This window comes from Orycteropus afer, unplaced genomic scaffold, assembly GCF_000298275.1.
Source record: "Orycteropus afer afer isolate SDZICR_OR568_19922 unplaced genomic scaffold, OryAfe1.0 scaffold00006, whole genome shotgun sequence".
Taxonomy (NCBI): domain Eukaryota; kingdom Metazoa; phylum Chordata; class Mammalia; order Tubulidentata; family Orycteropodidae; genus Orycteropus; species Orycteropus afer.
This window is the reverse complement of record NW_006921593.1, coordinates 15,547,664-15,570,426: the sequence shown is the minus strand read 5'-3', so window position 1 is coordinate 15,570,426 and position 22,763 is coordinate 15,547,664. Positions and strand designations below refer to the sequence as shown.

Sequence of the window (22,763 nt, the reverse complement as noted above, 5' to 3'; positions counted from 1 at the left end):
GTCAGAAGGCGGCTTTATGAGGCGGCTCACATCTGAGTAAGTGTACCATGAACCACCAATGCAGGGCTATCATGTTCCACAGAGGGCACCACCCTCTGCCTCCCGTGGCCCTAGCCCACTCCTTATGACACAGCCGAGTACTATGCAAGGATCCCCCGTGATGAGGGCAAGCGTCCAGCAGGCCCTCAAGGGACAGACGGTACCACCCCATGCCAGTCTCCTGATCACCCTGCTGGCACCTGCAGGACAGGTGTTGGTAGAGCCCTGCCTTACACCTGCTCACCTCACCACTATCTCCACACAGACCTGAGAGCCAATCCAGAGTGTACGATTCCACAAGGCAGCACTGTCCCTGGCCGCAGGCAGGACCCCAGGGAGCAGTGCACGGTGGGTGTGGGTGGACCTGTGCAGAGCCACTATGCCCGCCTCGTATCCCTCTGCCATGATGGTCGGTCCCTGCCCACGTGGGCCCAGCACTGCCCTCCCCGCCTTGACCAGGTCTCTGTCACGTTTGTCCACACATGCCCACCAACTATGCCTTCTGTCTAGCCCAGCCCCATGCCAGTCTCTACCTACTGTTCACAGATCCATGCACTTTGGCAGTATCTGGGCACCCCGACCCCTGCCCAGCCCAACAGTGACCTCTAGCAGGACCCAGCCCTCCAGTGGCTGGCATTCTTGGGATGAACTGTGCCCCCATGTGTGCCCCTGCCTGCAGGACAGCTCTACAAGGAGGTGGACGCGCACGAGGAAGGGGGCCAGAAGAGGCTCGTGCCCAGGTGGGCAGTGCCAGCCTGTGAGGCCAGTGGAGCTCAGATGCTACACGGGGAACAGCCAGGCCTCCCTCTTCCCTAGATGCAGGGCCCCCGCTCCAGGCTGCTCTGAGCCAGCACAGTCACTCCTCAGGGCCAAGGGCCCCCTGGCTTCTACCAGCAGGCGCGCGGCACGGGCTCACCTTGAACAGCAGGCAGTCGGCCCTGTGCTCGGCGTACATGGACGTCAGCCGGTACTGGCTCTCGGTGGTGATGTCTATCTGGTAGCCTGTAAGCATGTAGCAGACCTTCCGGAACTCCTGGATCTTAGTCTGGAAGACCTCCTTCAGCCGCTGGTTCTTCAGCTCGGCACTCTCCACCTGCTTCTTCAGCTCTGGGGGAGAAGGGGGCGCTCAGTGACTGGCTGGAGGCAAAGGGCTGTTGAGGACCAGAGGGAAGGGGCACGGAGCGGCCAGCGGCTCAAGGGACAGGATGAGGCAGCTGGGCAGTATGAGGGCCACTCACTACCCAGTGACCCTTGGCACGTGTGTGTCACCTGCCAGGGCAGCCAAGGCACCGTGTGGCCCTCGGCAGGGACCATGATGAAGCCACTGTCTGCACCCCATCCCTCTGAGGACAGGTCTGGCCCTCTCCCTGCTGAGGACCTGCTCCTGGCTGGCACAGCAGGGGCGAGTGTGGCGACCCCAGCTGGCAGAATCCAGGAAGGAAGGTGTCTCTGGGGCACTGGGCACAGCAGGAGCGAGTGTGGCAACACCACCTTACACAAACAGCAGAGGGCCGTGCACACTTGTCCTGTCTAGTCACATGGGTGCTGGGGGAATGGTGGCCGTGTGATGACTCCTGTGGTGGTGAAGTGTGTGTCACCTTGGCTGGGCCTGGCTGAGTGGCTGGGCAGCTGGATGCAGTATCCACCATGATGAGACAGGTAATCAGCTCCATGGTGGAATCTACTGGGAGCAGCTGAGTATGTGGTCTGCTTCCCGAATATAAGCAGCAGCTTTGGGAATGGTCTCCAGCTTACGGCACCTTGAACCCTGCACGTAGCTGAGTCGTTGTTCAGCAGGCTGCCATGCTTTGTCAACCTCGGGACTTACAATGGACTTGAATCAATGGCCTGCTGTGTGGTTTGGTAACAGCAGGACTGTGCCTTTTTACTTGTCAGCCTTGGGCTTGTCAGCCTCAGCAGCCAGCAGCTGTCTGAGTGAAGAAAAGCCTCTGGCTTCAGTGGGCTGGGAGCAGGAGGCAGAGCTGAAGCCCAAGGGTGAAGCCCCTAGAGCCTGGCACTTTGAAGTCAGACTTAAAGCCCCCCAAACTATAAGAAAATAAACTTCTGTTTGTTCAGCCATCCCATTTCTGGTGTATTCCTGTCGGAGCAGCACTAGGGAACCAGAACAACTCCACCTTACAGACATCAACTCCAGAGGCAGACACAACTGCCCTGAGATATGTACCAGTACTCTCCCCATTAGGAGCTCTGGTAGCATAGTGGCTAAAGCACTTGACCGCTAACCAGAAGGCTGGCGGTTCAAACCCACCAGCCACTCCTCGGAAGGAAGGTTGGGCAATCCTACTTCCATAGTGATACTGCCTCGGAAACCCAAGGAGGGGTCGCTATGAGTCGGGGCCGACTCGACGGCACATAACAACAACAACAACAACTCTCCCCATTACAAACGACGGAGAGGCTCCGGGCTCAGCCCTGGGGCACAGGGACCACTGGCTGAGGGAAGCTGGCTCGGCAGCAGCCCCACGGCCTCCTGCCACCTGCAGGGTCTGGGAGACACTTCTGGGCTTTGACGTGACCCCAGCTGATGGGATGCCTGGCACAGGGCTCTCACTCGGGGCAAGCTTCCCTGGTGTTGGTGAGACGATGGGGACGGTGTACAGAGCCCGGGGACGGGGTACAGAGCCCGGGGACGGTGTGGCTCCACAGGGCTCATGCTCCTCCACCTGCCCACTGTTCATCACCAGCCAAGATGCCCTTGGGATCTGGCTCTCCCTGCCCAGAACCTCTCCATGGGGACACAGGCCAGGATTAGTCGAGTGATCAGACCATGAGAGGTGAGTTGCAGCTGCGACCCCAACATGCTTCCCGGCCCCCCGCAGCCCGCCCACGTGGCAACAGAGCTGCTAGCAGGAAGGTGTACTCAGAGATGCCTCCTTACAGCACACTCCAGCTACTCTCAGCGAGGCCAGGGCAGCAGGTAGAGTGTGCTGCCTGCCAGGCACAGGTACACATCTGCCTAACACACGTCTGCCCGATACATGCCTGCCAGGCACACACCTGCCCGGTACGTGCTTGTCGGGCACGTGCCTGTGCAGACACACGCCTGCCATCTGTCCCACCTGGGGAGACGGCTACAGGTTCACCGGGTGCCGCACACACTTCCTCTCATGCAGTGTGTGCTCCTACTCCCTGCAGACACACGGCCACTATGGCCCTCGCAGCACCAGACTGGGTCTCACCACCCAAGGGCAGGACGTGGGGCTTGCAGAGCGGAACCGCTTCCCGCAGGCCCCCACTCTGTTGGGGTGAGGGGCCGCCCTCGGGAAAGGCTCACTTACTGAGCCAGCTTGGGGCGACCGCTGGGACCCGTGCACCACGCAGCCTGTGCCGGGCTCCCTGCTGTCCTCACAGCTCTGCACTTACATAAATGGGGTGAATAATTCACACGGCGGTTGGATTAAATAAATAAAAGATGGCTCCCGCCTCATAAATGTCACTGCGTCCCGCCTGCTGTGCCAACGCAAGCCGAGAAGGCCGCTGCCTTTGGGATGTGCTTGGGGGCCCTGGTGTGGTGCTCAGGAGAAGAGGCCCTTGAGGCGTATGGTGGCCCTGCAGCTGCCCAGCCTGAGACCCAGGGCTGTGGTGACTGCCCCATAAGGCGGCCTGTTGTCCCTGGAGCTGGGTGAGATGCCGAAACAACTGAGCGTCTCCTAGTCCCCTGAGAAGGCAGTACTAAGAGATGGGAGGCCGAGGCTGGGGGCCAGGAAATAACACAAGGGCCTCGTCCATGCCACATGAGCACAGTCGCCTGTGGCCTGGCCACTGGTGATGCCTGTGTGAGGACAGAGGCAGTTAGCAGGTGTGCTGAAGGCTTCAGGGCTCCTGGGAGCCCCCAGCCTCAGCCAACCTCGCAGAAAGTCCTCCTGGCCCACAGCCTCAACACCCTGCACCCCTCCCCGGTGACTCGGCCCCGAGGCCCCGTTTGTCCACCATGCAGCCTCCCCACCCACTTGCCCCAGCAGAGTTGGTCCCTGCCCTCCAGGCAGCACCTGTGGGAGCCCCCCAGGGACTCGGAGCAGCAGTTGGGCAGAGCCGCTGGGTGGGGCAGCAGGGAGGGAGGATGAGGAAAAGGAGGGCAGAGGAGAGGGGGCAGTGGCTGTAGACCCGGCCCAGGCCTCTCAGGATGCGCGGTGCTGCCCGGCTGGGCTTCTGCCTCTGCACTGACCGTGTGGGTGAGCTCAGCCAGAGCAGAGCCGCGGACCTGCCGCCTGATGCTGGGCTCCTCCAGAAATGCAGGAGCAGCTGCAAAGGTTCAGCGAAGGACGGGGAAGGCCACCAGCGCGGGCAGCGGCAGTGCCCCTGAGAGGGGTGGAATGAAGGTGAGTTATAGCTCGTCCCTCTGGATGGACAGCTCGCTGCCAGGACGCGGGGAGCTGTTTGTACCTAATGGGATGAGTGTGAGGTGGTGGCCGCAACACCCCAGGGGAGGGACAGTGGAGAGTGACAGGGCCGTGGACAGCCGGGCTGCACCGTCCCCAGCTATGAGGCTCCACTTCACCATAGCCCCCAGGCCGCCCGCCTGCTGCTCACAGGTGTCGGGTGGAAGAGCAGCAGTGGACTGCAGGGTTGTGCCCCGCCCGCACTCAGACCTCGTAACGAGGTGGCTGCCAGGCACTGAAGCAGCCGCACCTGTCTCAACCACACCACTGGGCAACTGCTGGCCGGCTCTCCAAAATGGAAACTGTGGGGCCCGGGCCCTGCTCAGGGGCGAAAGAGCGAAAGGCCAGCACCGTCTCCGCAGGCTTCCGAGAGCCCAGGCCCTGCTTGTGGGACGAGGAGGAGAACAGAAGCATAAACACCTCATTAGGACAATGAACGGGGCGCCCCATGAAGCCAGGAGCCCACATCCCCAAACCAGGGACAGCTCCCAGCAGGTGCACGTCCACGGCCTCAGCGGCTGCTCTGTTTTGCTCAATGTTGTAAATTTATCTGTTGCCCAACTTTTGTCAATTCACCCTTTTACTGGTGTGCAACTTGCCGACAGCAGTGACAGCCGTGGGCTGCAGCCCCACCCAGTCACTGCGATTCTTCCACACCGTTCACCCACTCCCTCCCGCCCCTGGGAACCTCTAAGCATGCTGGGGGCAGTGCTTTCCTCTAGAGCCTCTCCCTCCGAGGTGCTACCGGTCACAGGTGGATGGGACGGGGCAGGAATGCTTCCGATGAGGATACAAATGGCTTGGAGGTGGATAGCCTCAGGCACCCCGAGGCCCAGCCATAGTCACACCCGGCTGGACAGGCTGCTGCGAATCTCTGGCCAGTTGGGCCTGGGGCCTCGGGTGCTGGGGGACCCTGCTTGGGCCCAGCCTGGGCCCGATTCTGCAGGGCCTGGTGCCGAGGGCTGAATTCCAGACGCAAGACACAGACCCCCAGCACCGCCCCAGCTCTGCCCGTCTCCCACCTCTCTGCAGCCTGCAGCCTCTGCTGGCACTGGTGCCCATGATGGGGGCCGGCCGGCCCACGTGAGTTCCAAGAAAGTCCTCACCACTGGTCAGCACCTTGGGGCCGCCTGCCCTGAGGAGGCCTCACACCCTGAGAAGAAGTCAGCCCCATGGCCTGTGGAGGCCGCTGGAGCAAGGAGGTCAGGCTACCTGCTTCAGACCCATGGCCAGAGTGGAGAGCTGGGTTCACACCAGGGTTTGACCCCAAGGCTCTGCAGCTCTGTGATGCCTGGGGCTGCCCCGATGGGCCGGCCTTGGTGCTGGTCCTCTGTTTTCTGAGCTCACGTGTTTTTCTCTCTCCAGGGCCTGGCTCCAGCCGTGTATGGATTCCCAATCCTTGGTCATCAGACACAATGCACCCAAGGCAGGCCTTAGCCTGAAGGAGAGTCACTAGTCAGTCAGTGGGAGGATCAGCACCATAACCATGACACTGGCCTTGGCCACGCTGGTGACAGTGAGGACGGGTGGACTGGACCGTGTTTTGTTCTGTTGTTCGTAAGGTCACTGTGAGTCGGAGCAGACTCATTGGCCGCTATCAATCTCCATGCTCAGGAGAGAACCGTCGCAGCACTGGTGGACACACCCACACCTTCCAGAGCAAAGGCTGGCCCAGGGAGCTTTCTCAGCCCAGCAAGGAAAACCAGCCAGGGTCTGCACAGGGGGTACTGATGACGGTCACCTGGGGGAAGCCGCTGCTCCTGAGAGCAGCCCGCCACCACCTCCTCACGACTGTGCTGAGGGGAAACCGTGAGAGGAGGGTCGAGGCACCGGGCCACATCTTGGCAGCATGCAGAGAGAAAAGCAGCCACGTGCCTGGCTGAGAACCAGGTTTCCTGAACCACGGAACATTCCGGAGGCTGGCAGTCCCCAGCCCTGGCAGCAACTCTGTTTAGGAATTGGAAGCAGCTTTTGAAATGTCCTCTGGGGACTCTGGACAGAACTATTTTTCTTTCTGAAAAGTGAGTAAAATATACTCAAGCAGTGAGGGGATTTTCAGCCTTATAGACAACAAAACAGGGCCATTTGGGGCCTCTAGGCCAGGGCTGAGGCCGCTGCTCTGGCTCTAAGCGCTCCTGGTCCTCGGTGGCACCCAGAGGGAAACTGGGGAAACACAGGAGGACCATGGAGGCAGGTCAGCTGGGGGCCTTGGGAGATGACTGGCCCTGTGAGCACCACCAGGCAGACAGTGGTGGAGGGGGCGGCAGCTCCACGGAAAAGGTCACACACTGCAGGGGCATCTGTCCAGGGTCCCTGTAGCTGGTGACTCTTTTTCCCTCTTTAAGTACCTTTCCAGGACCCTGGACCCCTCCTGCCTCAGCTCAGGCCAACAGACAGTCTGTCAGCTGAGAGCAGGACTCTGCACCCACATGGCTCGGTCACCTTTGACCAGGGAAACCAAGTCCCATGGGGAAGAGGCACAAGTACGTATGTGTACCTGTGCACATACATATGCACAGTGCGCACATGTGCACACCACTGTATACACACTCTAAGTCCTAAGTGCAGAGGAGACAAATCCTGTGACAAGAGTCACAGCACATGGGTGGGGGGGGGGGCTTCCTGGGCACTCTCCATCCCCATGGCCCCCTGTGACATGTCCAGCTGCTTCAAGAAGACCATCAATTTCAGTGTATTTGTATGTTCTGTAGGAATGTCCAGGGTACAGCAGAGCTGACAAGACTGTGGTGATTCCTTGGCCAGTTACCTGGAGGGAGCGAGTAGTTGGACCTGTGGGCTCAGGACTGTGGTCGCAGGGGACAGCAAGCTCAATTGGCATAACATACTACACGAAACACTGTTCCACATACTACTTTGGCAAGTAGCAATTGGGATCTTAAAAGCCTGCAAGCAGCCATCTAGATGTAACAACGGGTCTCTCCTTGTCTAGAACAAAAATGAATGAAGAAAACCAAACATGCATGGAAACAATTAGTCCCAGAGACTGGTAGACAATGCGATCCTCAGCCTATATGACCATAAGACCAGAAGAACTAGATGGTGCCCAGCTACCACTGTCAGCCACTCGGAGGGGGATCTATGTAGGAGATCCTGGATAGAGCAGGAGAATAATGTGGAACAAAATTCAGAATCATAAAAAAAAAAAAAAGGGACCAGGTTTGCTGGTCCGATGGAGCCTGGTGAGACTCCTGAGACTATGGCCCCCAGCTGCCCTTCAGGTCTGGAACTGAACCCACTCCTCTGGCTTCCAGCCAAACAGAAGACAGGCATATCAGCTGCACGTTTACAGTAGGTAGATACACTCCTTGGAGAGATAAATCATGGGAGAACAGAAGGGCTGTGTATGCACAGGGAGACAGCTCAGGGGGCAGGAGTGCATGGAGGGAAGGACACAGGGAAGAGGTAACTATGAGGAGGAAGTGAGAGGGGAGCTGTTGCATTGTGGGAAACTGCAGTCAATGTCATGAGACAAAATGTGTAAGAACTACATAGAAATTCGTGTGGTAAGTGAATTTGCTCTGTAAACTTTCACCCAAATCACAATAAAAATTAAAGAAAAAAAAAGGCAATACACAACTTAAAAACAAAAGAATATCATGAATTTCATCCTTGGAAACTGAAACACAGGCAGGGAGCAGGCTGACAGGGCCAAAGGTTGGGGGGAGCAGCACATGGGCTGGGCCCTCTCCGCCTCTGTTCCTGTTCCCTAGTGCCACTCTGACAAGAATATACCACCAATGGGACAGCCTTAACAAACAGTTTATTCTCTTATAGTTTGGAGGCTTTAAGTTCAAGTTCAAAGTGCCAGGTTCTAGGGGCTGGGTGAAAACCCTTCAGACTTGTGCTTCAGCTCTGCCTCCAGCTCCCAGCCCACTGAAGCTAGAAGCGTTTCTTCACTCAGACAGCTGCTAGCTGCTGAGGCTGCCAAGCCCAAGGTCGACAAGTAAAAAGGCACAGTCCCAATGTTACCAAATCACATGGCAGGCCATTAATTCAAGTCCATCGTTAAGTCCCAAGGTTGGCAGAGCATGGCAGGCTGCTGAACAGCGACGCGGCTACATGCAGGGCTCAAGGTGTCATAAGCTAGAGACTATCCCCAAGGCTTCTCTTTATATACAGGAAGCAGACCACATCTCAAAGGCAGCTACTCAGCTGCTGTGGCAGATCCCACCATGGAGCTGACTGCCAATCTCATCACGGGGAACAACTACCACCAGCTGCCCAGCCACCCCCTGCCCCAGGCCCAGCCAAGCTGACACACAGGCTGAACTCCCACAGCCTCCTCCAGCTTCTTACTGGGTTTAGGACTGGGTGCCACAGCCTCCTCCAGCTTCTCACTGGGTTTAGGACCCGGCGCCAGTTGTGTCTACCCCACCTCACCTCCTCCCTCCCGTCCTTCCCCACCACAGCTCTGCACACCCCAACCACTGAGCCAAGGTCCTGGAGCCTGGCCACAGCCTCAGTGTACTTGTACCTGCTGGGTGCTGGCCTGGAGCACAGGTGCCCAGACAGGCCCCACCCTGTCCTTGCAGCACCCAGGCCCGAGGGGAAGCCAGCTTGGAAAGGGCGGACACAGTCCAGTGCAGCCAGGGCAACGGTGGGAGGGACAAGTAGGGCATCTCAACTCTGACCTGGACCAGAAGGAAGGGCCAACTTCAGCTTCACCAGGTCCTGGCACATGCATTTCTGGAAGAGTAATCTCACCCCTCTAGTCCCCCAATCTCTCATCATACTGTCCCCTGCCTCACTGGACAAAATACAGCAGAGTGGGGAAATCCTCTCAGTGATACTTTTTTGTTCCCAAGGACATACAGTATTACTTTACCAGCACCATTTACACAGAAGTATGGGTGGCAAGAAGGGCTAGGTGCTCAGTCACCAGCTAAGAGGTTGGCGGTTCAAACCCATCCAGAGGTGCCTTGGAAGACAAGCCTGGTGACCTGCTTCCCAAGGCCCCAGCCTGGAAAATGCCCCGGAACAGGTCCACTCTGCACATGGGCTGGCTGGGCGAGGACACCACTGGGCAGCCACAGGTTTATGTACATATAGTGGGATGTGGAAGGACTGCCCATGAGAAAGCAAGCTGAACATGGTCTGATTCAGACTTTCCAACAAGAGCGGGCACCTTGCAGGGTGCCTGGCAGATTCCTGCCTCCAGCTGTCTCAGGAGCGGGTCACGGCAGCACAGCCCCATCGGGGGTAAGACTAATAATGGTCTCAGACTATGCAGGCATCATGTCATGGGGACAAGAGTAGGAACTTCACGATCAGGAAAAGCCAAAAGCAGGTAAGAACCTGAGCCCAGCCCTCCTGGGCATAGTCAAGCGGCAAAGATGGTGTTTTGGGGTGAGGATGCTCCCACCCAGCCTGTCTCCAGCTGCACTGCCCCACCCTGAGCTGGGCACATACCTCACTGGGGTTCCCCTAAGAAGGTGTTGGTTCCTTTCTCCTCTCTTATCCTGGCCACCCCATTCACCTCTCTCCTGTCCTACACTGGGCCCTCTGTGTCCTGTACCCATCTCTTCCTCCTTGTTTTACTCCTTCTGTGGTAGGGTACAGGCACCAGAAGATTCCTAAGAAATTATGTACAAAAGAGGAATTCTTTTTTAAAACCTGCATGTCTGAAAATAAGGACCCATAGCACTCAGTTGCTAACCAACAGGTGTGTGGTTCAAACCCACCTAGCTTCTCTGTGGGAGAAACACCTAGTTGTCTGCCCCCAAGCACAGCCTAGGAAACTCTCTGTGACAGTTCTGTTTTGTCACATGGGGTCACTATGAGTCAGAGTTGACTGACAGCACACAGTAACACAGCACTAGAAAACATCTTTCCTCTGCTTTCACATTTGATCGATAGTTTAGCTAGGTATAGTATTTTCAGTTGGAAAGTCCTTTCCTCTGGTTTTGAAGGCACTGTTCTATTGTCTCCAGCTTTCAATACTGCTGTTGACAAGTCCAGACCATTCTGAGTCTTTATCTTCTGGAGCAACCTGCTTTCACTCTCTGGAAGTGTGTTGGGAGGCTGCTATGGTCAGCATCTCTAGATCTTTCTGCTTGGACTGGTCTGACTGGTCAGAGAAAACTCTCTTGTCTTCTGTGTGGTGGGAAGGTGCTTAGAGGTCAGTGCAGGGACAGATGGAGGCCTCAGTGTCCAGGACACAGATGCTGTGGGGACCCTGTGCTTTCCCTGTGACAGACTCCTGCTGGGGGTGTGTGCGACTACAGCACAGAGGTCTGCTTCTGACATAGCATCTGACATGTCGCTTCTCCACTTCAGACCTGTCTCCTTACCTACTTTTCCAGGTCCCTGATACCACCTATTTCTGAGCCTCTTGGGGACTTTGAAGGGTAAGTCACGCTGCTCCCTGGCATCTCTCTTTGTTGGCTGAGGTCTGGATTTCTCCAGTGTGCAAAGTTAGTCTCCACTTATTCAACTGAGTGGCTGTTGACTCCCTGTCTCTGTGACTTTCAAAAAGACACTCTTTTCATACCTTTTTGATGGACTTTTTTTCTATGTCATTTATCCTTTATCTTTACCTGCTGTTCTTGGGTGCCGCCCAAGTCCATCTCCAACTCACAGTGACCCCACGTGACAGAGAACTGCTCCAGAGGGTTCTGTTGGCTGCCATTTTTATGGGGGCAAATCATCAAGTCTTTCTCCTATGGAGGCACTGGGGGCGGGGGACTATTCAAACCAATAACCTTTCAATTTAGCAGCCAAGCACTTAATTGCTGCACCATCAGGACTCCTTATCTTCATCTAAAATTCCTTTTAGTGTGATGTATCCCTCATATGAGTTCTGGAGTTGGAACCCTGTGGGCTTGGATCCTGGTTCTGCCCTGTATCCACAGGAGAGAGAGGGGGCAGTGAGGTCAGACTGGGGACTGGTGCAGTGTCCTGGTGGGGGCTGGCGGAAGTGGGATAAGGTAGGAGAGAAGAGGAGAGGCATGACTACCTGAGCCACAGTGGAGAGAGACATCTGGACATGGGGGTTCATGAGAAGGGTCCAGGATGGGTCCCAGGTTTCTAGTGTGACTCCTGGGGGACAGTGCCGCCATCTGGTGTGAGAATGTCCCTGGAGAAGCAGCAAGTTTAGGGGTACAGACCATGAGCTGAGTTTTGGACCCTGTAATATGGCCAAAAGGAGCCCTGGTGGTACAAAGGTTAAACACTCGAGTGTTAACCAAAGGCTGGTGGTTCAATCAGTTACTCCGCAGAAGAAAAGACCTGGTGACCTGCTACCTTAAAGACTACAGTCTAGGAAACACTCTGGGGCAGTCCTCCTCCATCACAGGGGTGACTAAGTCGAAACCCACTCCACAGCACCAAACTCCTCTGGCACCAGCAACGTGGTTGAGAGGAACCATGCAGCCTGGCTGCCTTGGTGGGTCTGGAGCTGACGAGAGGCATGTTGGGGAGCATGGTCGCTCAGATGGACACTCAAGCCACGGGTTTGGGCCGTGAAGAAAGCAAACACTAGGCCACCTGCAGATCAGTCCTCAGAACGTGGAGGGAACTTGTTCTGGGGACCATCTGCAGAAGGAGAAAACTAAAAATGCTTTCATGTGTCTAAAAGGCCCAGGGGAAAGAAAGCAAACTTTTTTCGGGTGGGTCCCACGTAGCAATGGAGTGACAAGTACATCCAGATCAGGGTGGGCAGGACAGGGAAGGCAGCCACACCCTGGCCCTGTGGGTGGTGGCATGGCAGGCGGCCACATGGCAGACAAAGAGGTCCTGGGGCCGATCCAGAGCCCTACAACACCCAGCCCGACACGAACCTCTGGGGAAAGAGGGTTGAGAACTGCTCACGACCGACGTACCCGGAGACACTGACCCCACCTGGGCATGGAGGTGCTTCAGTGGCCTGCGTCTGGCTGAGGGGCCCGGCCGGGCCAAGCCCCAGGACATGACATCCCCCCAGCAGACCTGGGGGGCACTGATCTGCTTGGGCCAAAGCCGAGCTGATATGCCAAGACCTGAATTATTCAGGTCTCGCTCACTTCTAAACTATTTCAGCTTTACATTTTTAAATATTTAATAATTAGGTATCAAATATTTATGCCATTTTATTAGCAACTTTGGAAGCTGGGCAGTGCAGCAGCTTTGAGGTTTATATCTTGGTCCTGGCTGGCTGCGCAGAGAGACAGACACAGACAGAGACATGGACAGGAGGGGCCTCCGTGAGCATGGACCTCCTGGGACCTCAGCGAGGGAGTCAGGGATGAGCTCTGGCCTGGCCTGGAGCACCTGTTGGCTGCTCGAGGGGGGATGCTCTCGGGTTCTGAGTTCGAGTGGATGAGCCAAGCAGCTGGCAGGCGCCGCAGGGCATGGCCAGGCTGACACAGTGCCCTCGTGCCCCTCTCTGAGCTGGACCCCTGCCATGTGGCGCTCAGGTGGGGGCCCTTTCCAGAAAGCGCAGAGAGTGCAACACCCCTCCTGGTGCTGGGTCCAGGGCCAGGCAGCGGTGACAGCCTGCACCCACCAGCTGGCACCTTCTGCTGCCCCAGCGTGGGTGGCAGTGCCCCTACATAGCCTCTGCCGGGGGGGGGCGGTGAGACAAGGTCCCCATTGTGCGCTGTGCCCCCCGCTGGGCCACAGATTGCACACTTTGCATGGCGTGGAGCTGGCCCTGAAATTACGTGCAGATGAGCGCTCTGCCACCCCACGTGCCCGCCACCCTGCGGCCTGGCAGACACCGCCTTGGGGGCTGCAAGTCTTTCAAACCGGGCTCCCCTGTGTTATTAGCATCTCACTCGGCAAGCAGCTTGTCACCTTCCACAAAACTGATGGGAAGAGACACCGGCAATTACAGCCCACCAGATTGCGGGGTGGGAGCGTCCTGGGTGACAGGCGGGCCCGAGGGGTGTCATAGCTGAAGGGAGACGCCCCCCACTACATAGAGCAGAGCAGCCTAAGCCCCAAAAGCTGCCCCCGCCCCCGCCAGCCGCGCCTTGGCTGTGTGTGCAGAACACAGTGCGCAGGGCACTTGGTGGCTCAGCACAGGCCTGTGCCATGGGGACAGGGGACCTGTTTTGTGGATGCTGGGCACCCACACCAGGCTCTGGGCAGGATGCCGCTCCTGGCTGGTCACAGTGACATTGATGGGCCACCCAAGGCCACCTTGCCATCGGGCACTTTGATGGAGTGACGCTTGTACCCCTCAGGTCACCTCTGGGGCCCCCACTGGAGCGGCCAACTCCAGGGCTGGAGTGGTACTGGCCTGGGAACACTCCGGCCCCAGCTCAGGAGGGACCCCAGACCAGCACCCTCTGAGGGGCTCCACAGGACGCTGTGCTCTGTTGGCCCCCAGCCTCACCACCACATGACCTCATCGCACTGTCTGTGATCACACCCATGGCCATCCTCCTCCACCTCAGGCACACCCTCCTTGAGAGCACAAGCTGCACAGTGGGCGCTGCCTGCACGGACGCTGCCCGCGTGGAGGCTCTTTGTTTAGACGCTATCTGTGTGGACGCGGGCTGTGTGGCAGCTGCCCACGTGGACACTGTCTGTGTGGCCACTGCCCACATGGATGAGGCTTGCATGGACGCAGGCCTGTGTGGATGCTGTCCATATAGACACTGCCCGCATGGACGAGGCTCTCATGGACACTGCCCAAGTGGATGCCACCCTTGTGTATGCTGTGTGCACACTGCCTGCGTGGACACTGCCCACATGGATGCTGCCCTCATGGACGCTGTCTGTATGGACGCTGCCTGTGTGGCAGGGGTGTGTGGGGAGGGGCCCATGTGGTGGGGTGTATGTGGTGGGTTGTGTGGTGGGGGTGCATGTGGCAGGGTGTGTGCAGGGGTGTGTGTGGGGTGGGGGTGTGTGGAGGGGGCCTGTGTGTTGGGCATGCGTGTGATGAGTGTCCTTGTGGTGGGGGCATATGTGGCAGTCATGCATGTACGGCAGGCACACGTGATAGGCACATGTGTGGCAGGCATGTGCGGCATGCACATGTGCGGCAGGCACACATGTGACAGGCATGTGTGCGGCAGGCATGTGTGCGGCAGGCACGCGTGTGGCAGGCATGTATGTGGCAGCCCTGGACACATGCTTGCTCAGTGAAAGGATGACCAGCCAGTGCAGGGACTCGGCATAAAGCCTGCAGCTCCCGGCAGAGTGTCATCATCTTCATGGCCACCCTACAGATGGAGAGACTGTGGGGTAGGGCACCTGGGAGCCGGCTGCTCGCAGTCCCTTCAGGGCCAGAACTCTCAGCTGCATGTCAGTACCAAGCCGGGAGCTGGGCCTCACTGCCACCAGGGCCCTCTCTCCTCAGCCCCTCACAGCCCACTTCCTGGAAGGCTTGGTGGATCAGTCGTCCCACTGCTGGGGGGGAAGGACGTGCCTACCCTCATGTGTGTACACATGCATACCCCCACCTCACATTCATACACACACTCACCCACACCCAAAACACGCATATCCCCCACAACAGACACTATACAGGCATACCTCACACATGCTCCACAAATTCATACGTACACATGTGCCCATACCCCACACTCATATACTCATATATCCCCACGCCCCCACAACACACACAGACACCACACACATATACCTCACATATACCCCACAGATAACACACTCACACCTCCCCACAGACAACGTACACTCACCACCAGACACACACTCCACTCACACACTTCATGCACACGCACACTCCCCACTCCCCACTCACACCACAGCACACTCAGCAGATACACGTCCCAGCACAGTCACACTGTACACACATGCATGCACACACTCACACATACACACTCACCCTGCCCCCAGGGCCAGCCCCTCCCACAGTGGAAACGTACAGCATCCATGTCCCGTCGCAAGTCATGCTGGCAGCCTGCAGAGACAAAGGTCCTGAAGCAGCAGCTTGGCCTGTATTCTAGCAGCTTCCTTCAGCAAACGGGCTGTGGGAGGCCGTGGAAGGCGGGCTCTGGGCTGAAGGGGCCTTCACCGGGAGGAGGCAGCCCTGCTGCCTGAGGCATGTCCAGAAAGGCTGGGCTGGCCAAGCCTGTGCCGAGACGTTTCCAACAGTGGGCCTCCACATCCCATCCCTGGGGGCTGCTCCCAAGAAGAGGGAGCCTTGCAGAACTTGGCTTCTATTGACAGAGTCACCTTCGAGTCAAGCTGTCTGCTTCTGGCAAGACAGGAGCTTTAAACCTCCTCCCACTCTCCTGCACTCTCCTCCCCGAGAGGCAAGTCTATGGAAACTTGCTGCTGTGCGCGGCTGGCCAGCTGCCGGGGCCGTCAATGCCTCCCCAGCAGCACATCGGGCCGGGGCGAGGCTCGGGAAGGCGGGAGGCCACGGGCTGGTGGGCATCGGGCCGGGGCAAGGCTCGGGAAGGCGGGAGGCCATGGGCTGGTGGGCAGAGGGGGGGTGGCGGGTTAACCTTCCAGGGAAAGCGTTTGGACCCCCAGAGGTGCCCAGGTGGCGTGAGACAGAGAGAATTACAGACTGGGCTGGAGGCCGGTGTGGGGCTGGCCCAGAGGTGGGGAACAAATCCCTCCTCCCCTTGTGGGAGGGACCCCGGCAGATGGCTCCTAGCCATGAGAACTGGGCTGGGAGCCCTTCCGTGGTGATAAACCTGTCACCTCCAAGGACAGGCAGCCATAGGCCCTCCACCATCTTCATGTATCTGGGCCTGAGGTCCCGGGAGGCCCACCTGGGGGTCGGCTCCTGTGACCATCATGGGCACTGGGGCTTGGGGCAGGGAGGCGAGGGACACACTTCTACTCAGGAGCTGCCTGCCTGATTACAGTTCATCCAGCTTATAGCACGGTTTACAACTGCTCAGGGTGGTAATGCTGACGTCCCCAGGGTGTGGTGACCTGGCTTTCCAGGCCTAGATCCAAGTCTGTGGGCTCAGGGAGTGAAATGTGCCAGGCAGACAGTGGACACGCACACACACATGCAGACACATGTAGACCACAGACACACAGACCACTGAAACACACAGACTATGGACACATGCATACCACAGATAAATGCAGACCCAGACACCACAGACCAAGGACATATGCAGACCACAGACACACGCAGAATAAGGACACACTCAGACCACGGACACACACAGACCACAGACACGCCCAGACCACACCCTCAGACCGCAGATATATGCATATCGCCCAGACCGTAGACACACACAGACTGTGGACATGCCTAAACCATGGATACACATAGATAGTGGACACACACACATGCATGCAGCCCATGGACATGCCCAGACTGCAGATACACGCATACTGTGGACACGCCCAGGCCAACAACACATTCAGACCACAGCACAGGTCCAGACCATGGACACACTCAGGGCTTGGCGCAGGTCCCGAGGTTCCAATGCTATTCAGGAGGAAGAGGTGCTGATGTGCGGGCCCTGGCCCCACGCCCCGTGTGCTTTCCCAGGCTGAGCAGATGTCAGTGACTCTAGACTGAGACAGAGTAGGAAGGCCTGAGAGCCGCCTTCTGGAATCGCCAGCAGGAAGCCTGTGATCACAGTGGCGTGACCTGCTACGTGGGGTCACCGTGCGTCAGGGCAGACTTGGTGGCAGCTAATGACAACAGGGAACAGGAAGGGTGGCCTGCCCAAGGACAGAGCACTGGGGCCGAAACCACACCTTGGCAGGCTGGGCTTGCTGCCTGTGAATCAACAGGCTGCTGACAGGGACTCGAGAAACATTTGTCACCTGCTCACTCAGTGAGGGCTTCTGAGAGCATCCTGCATCCTGGCTTACCCAGGCTCTGGGGACACCGTGTGACACACAGCTACCACCCTGCCCTGAGGCAGGCCACACGCCAGGGGAACGTAAGGCAAGCTGCAGAGAGGAACCAGGAGGTCGGGGGAGGGAGAAGGGCCCGTCTTCACAGGCCCACTGGGAAGACCTCATGGGGAAGGAGATGCCTGGGCTGCCGTGGGGAAGGGACCACGTGGCTCCCTGCGGAGACAGCGAGGGTCCTTAGGTGGGGGTGTGCTGGACTGTTCAAGAACCTGGCCAAGTGGGTCCAGGTTTACGCGGACCGTCCAGAGCAGAGAAGAGTGAGGAAAACCAAAGACTCAAGGAAGGGATTAGTGCGAAGGCCCACTGGGCCACAGGCCCCCAGCTGCCACGGCCCTGAGACCAGAACCCCAGGGGGCCCGGCCACCACTACCAGCCGCTCTGATGCGGATCACAGCAGAGGGCCGGGACAGAGTGGGAGAAAGAGCAGAACAAACACTCAAATTCACGAGAAAGACCAGACTCACTGGTCTGACAGAAACGGAAGGAGCCCCCGAGACTCTGGCTCTAAGACACTCTTCAGACCTGGGAATGAGACCATCCCCAGAGGCCACCTTCCAGCCAAACAGTGGACAGGCCCATAAAAGAAACTGCAGCCAAGAGCCAATTACATGGACTGAAAGGGCAACATTTGCCTAAAATCAAAGCTGAGAAGGTAGGAAGGTTAGAAAAGTCAGACGTAAGGGAACGGGGCCAGGTGGAAACAGGGAGGGGCTGACACACTGTGGGGAACACAGCCAGCATCCTGGAGCACTGTGGGTACCAACCACCCAAAGGGAAGCTATGGGGCTCAGTCAGCCTTCATAGAGCACACTGCAAACTAAAACACAAGGGGCACGGCAAGGCCAAGGGCCTAGAAGAGTGACCAACGCTGAGAAGAACGGGCGGGGGACTCCCCCGGCCCGGGTTCAGGTTCCCCAGTGAGGGAAGCGTCAGGGCTCCAGGCCCTGAGGTGCTGATGTAAGGAACCAGCTCCTGTCAGATCACGTCCAACTCCTGGTGACCCGAGTGTCAGAGCAGAGCTGGGCCCCGTGGGGCTGCCCGTGGCCGGCTTCTCGGGAGACCAGCAGGCCTTTCCTCTGAGGTGCCGCGGTGGGACTCCAATCTCATGCTCTTGGTTAGCAGCCGGGTCCCTGGACTGTCTGTCCACACCACCCAAGGATGGCACGGGACCAACGAGACAGCACAGATTCGGACGGAAACGAACACCATCAACAGATTTTCAAAGGAGGCGAAGTGCTTCTGGGGAAAAGGGACATGTTTCAGTGCAGGAGCACCTGGGTGCCTGTGTGGGGTCCGAGGACCTCAACACCTCACACAACTATGAGCCTGGTCCAGAATTGAACCCACCCCAGGGACCACCTTTCAGACCAATGACTGCCAGGCCCGTAACACGAATAACAAAGGGCAGGGTGGCACAGGGAGGTGGCTCTGGGGGCAGGGACACACAGGGAAGAGGCAACTACTAGGAGGTAGTGGGAGGAGAGCTACTACACTGCAGGGAATGTCAGTCAGTGTCATGAACAAAATGTGTATGAACTGCTGTATGGAAAATGAATTTGTTCTGTAAACTTTCGCCCAAGTCACAAGAAAAAGTTAAAAAAAAAAAAAATGCACCCATAAGGAACATGCCCCTCAGAGCGATCAAGTAAAGGAGACCAGAAGGGCAGCATCTCCCAAAGGCCAGCCCAGAAGGCAGGAAGGGAATGGGGAATCCTGGGAGGAAGTGGGGAGAGCACCCTTACATTGAGGGAATTGCTACCAGTGTCACGAAACAAAATGTGTAGAAACTGTTGAATGGGAAACTCACATGCTCTGCAGACTTCCCCCAAACTACCATTAAGAAAACAAACTGATCTGGACGAGAGATGTAGCGCCAAAGCTCCTAGAAGGAAGAGTGGGGCCCGGCGTCTGGGTGAGCAGGGGCGCCCCAGGACACAGACTGCTCCCCAGAGAAGGAAACAGTGGTAACTCAGAGACTCTGTCAACACGGAGGGCTTGTGCTCATCCAAGGGCAGCACAAAGGAAACAGTTAGAAGACCAATGGTCCAACCAAGAAACGAGCAGAGGACCCACCAGACAGTTCAGCAAACAGGATCCGTGGACAGCCACACACATGGGAGCTGCAGCCGCACAGGGAGCTTCCCACCCACCAGAATGGCTGTAGTTCAGAAAGAAGGGAATGACAAAAGCCAGTAGGGATCTGGGGAGCAGGGATCTCTGGGTAGGGGATGTAAGCCAGTGAGGTCACTGTGGAAAACATCAGTTTACTCAGCGTCCCTAGAGGACAGAGGGGAACTGCACACAGGGTCTCCAAGGCTGTCGATCTTCACGGAAGCAGAGCTCCAACCACACCCACTGCCGTGGAGTTGATTCCACTCACAGCGCCCCTAGAGGACAGATGGGAACTGTGCACAGGGTCTCCAAGGCTGTCAATCTTCACGGAAGCAAAGCTCCAAACCATACCCACTGCCGTGGAGTCCATTCTGACCCACAGCGCCCCTAGAGGACAGAGTGGAATTGCACACAGGGTCTCCAAGGCTGTCAGTCTTCACAGAAGCAAAGCCCAAACCACACCCACTTCTGTGGAGTCGATTCCAGTCACAGTGCCCCTAGAGGACAGAGTGGAACTGCCCCACAGGGTCTCCAAGGCTGTGATCTTTCTGGGAGCAGATCTTCTCTCCCACAGAGCAGTTGTTGAGCTCAAGCTCACTGACTTTTCAGTTAGCAGCCAAGTGTTTAACAATTATGCCGCCAGGCTCCTCAATTTGCCACGTGACCCAGCAATTCCATTCCTACCATGAGAAATGAAGGCCTATGTTCACACAAAGACGTGTGAGGCGTTGTTCACTGCAACATTATCACAATCGCAGAAGGTAGATGCACACCAGGTGCCCGTCAACAGATGCTGAGCAGAATAGGGTCTATCCACACAAGGGAATATTGTTCCAGCCTTAAAAGGAACGGAGCTCTGATCCGTGCCACATGGACAGACCTGGGAAACCCCATGCTGAGTGGAAGAAGCCAGTCACCAAAGACCACTGCCTGGTGCCACTTCCATGACATGTCCAGAAAAGCCAAATCCAGGCACAGGACACCAACTGGGGACCAAGGCAGACAGGGAATGGGCTTGTGATCTTTTGGGGTGATGGGAACATTCTAAAGTGTGGTTGTGGTGGTGGGTGTACACCTGAACTGAATCACCTAGTCAACACCAGCCACGATGGGGAGCCGGGCTGTGGCTGTGGTGGTTCTGAGATGCTGAGGAAATGCCTGAGGGTCCAGCAGACACGGACTCACAGGGGCTCACCGGCCTGCATGATGCCCTGTGTCAGGGCGTCTTTCTCTGCTGAGAGGAGGAGCCAAGGTCCAAGAGGCTGAGAGGTGTGTGTGGGGGAGCAGGGACTATGGAGGAGCCTGCCCTGTGGCACACCTGCATGCTGGCTCCCACCTGGCCACACACCTCTTCCACCACCCAACCCAGCGAGCTCATTTTGGGTTTAGAGGTGAAGGGTTGCATGAAATCCAGGTGTCCTGCTACTCACACCACATTCAGAGGAAAGAGGTGTTTGGGGGTGCAGTGCATGGCACTGGCTGAACCCACTCCTTTCCTGAACTGGGTGGGCTGCCCCAACTTGTGCTACCAAGCTCCCCTCACCTTGCTAGCCTCCTGGGGCTCCACCTGGGCCATTCTCCTGAGCGGTACTCAAGCCCCATGTGGGGACCCTCCTCCGGGCCCAGAGTGGCTCCCTCCCCTCTGGTCCCAGCTCACTCATGAGTGGAGCAAGGTGATGAGCCCCCAGAGGGGTCCTCAGGCCTCTGAGCACTAGACAGAGCTCCTGTCACATTGAGATGGGGCCCCAGGGAGTCCAGAGCCCCAGCCTCAGTGGGGAGGTCACTGCAGGAGCAGACACGCGTGCCCGGGCTTGCCAAGGAGACCGTCTCAGAACGAGAGCCCAGGCCAATCCAGAGATGCAGCTCCCAGAGTCCTGGTAAAAATCTCCCAGAAGGTCAGGAGCTCCCTTGGCCAGAGGCGAGCTCATGGCCCAAAAGGGTCAGAGAGGCCACAAGATCAGGAGCACCATCAGGGAGAAGGTGGGTGACACGTGTCTGGTCCGATGGAGGAGTCTCTCGGTAAACGTGTGCACGCCTGCATGTCTGTGCACACACGTATGTGTCCTCCATATACCCATGCATAGCTCTGTGTATGTGTGGGTGTATCAGGGTGGCTGTCTCATGTGTGCACACACGTACGGGTATCGGAGCTCTGAATTGTATTTTTGCCTGTTGGGGAAACATAACTTTTTGTCCAGCCTGCATACACACCTGACGTGTATGTAGTAAGCACCCTACATTTAGGAATGTGCACTTGTGTTACACACACATGCATACACACAAATACACATGTGCACACATGCAAACAAACTCACATAACACACACACAAATGTACTCACACACATATCCACAGATGTGCACACATGCACAAATACACGCACATACAAACACATTCATACAAGGCACACAAAGATGCACACGCACGCACACACATGTACACAGATGTTGCACACACACTCTCTCCCTGCCCCCGTTGGCCAGCGGTCGGGCCGAGCTCTCAGTGACTCAGCCCTGAACAAAAGCACCAGCTCTCAGAGCTGCCTATCACCAGCCAGCCAGGCGGAAGCCTAACGTGTCTGGAAGGGGGAATGGCTGTGGGTGGTTGTGATGGTGCCGCCCCAGTGGCCGGGGCTTGGGGAGGGAGCACATGAGGGGCCCAGCTCCAGATCACAGAAGACACACAGAGGAAGGAACAGGTCTGCACCCAGGGCCGGGGCAGGCCCAGAACCAGTCGGGGAAGTATCGCTCGACTTTAGTTCACGGTGCAGAGGACGCCCTGACGTGGAAGTGGGCTGAACAATGGGAAGGGGGTCCTCGGGAGGTGGAGGACCTCGACCAGGCACCACTTGGCCACACAGCACTCCTGGCCTCAGCCAAGAGCAGCCCGGCAGGGGGCACCCACCCGCTCTCAGAAAACGCCAGTGGGGCTGTGGTGTACATGTGTGTGTGAGCGTGTGTACGTGTGTGCAAGTGTGTGGGCACCAGCTGGGCAGCCTGGACTCCAGCCCAGCTCCCCACACTGGGTCTGTGGTCTGACCTCTCTGTGGGTCCCTCCCTGCCTACGTGGACAGGAGAAGAATAAAGCCTGCCTACAGGACTGGGAGCCAAAGAGATGACAAGTCCAAAGTGACGAAGACTAGGCTCGACCAACAGCCAGTGGGCACTTTTCTGTTCAAAACAGGAAAACCTCCCAAGAGTGGACAGGACAGAGGGGACCACAGTGACAGCAGGGCCCGAGCACTGGGAAGGTTCTCGAACTTTCTCTAGTGCCAGTCAACCGACTTAGAACGAGAAACGCAGTGTCCCTGGCAGTGGCACCCACCCTTCACTGCATCCTGTGAGGGCATTCTGGGCTGAGTTCACATTTAAACATAAGGAGTCACAGAGTTAAAATGTCTGTCATT

General features: G+C 57.4%; 1 protein-coding gene across 1 annotated transcript in view; it reads right to left on the bottom strand.

Moving 5' to 3' along the window:
* MAD1L1 (mitotic arrest deficient 1 like 1) overlaps positions 1-22,763 on the bottom strand; it is a 370,401-nt gene that overhangs the window by 50,462 nt on the left and 297,176 nt on the right. The window contains exon 16 of the mRNA XM_007941221.1: positions 956-1,146. Within this exon, the coding sequence (XP_007939412.1) occupies positions 956-1,146 (191 nt within the window). The remainder of the gene's footprint in view (positions 1-955; positions 1,147-22,763) is intronic.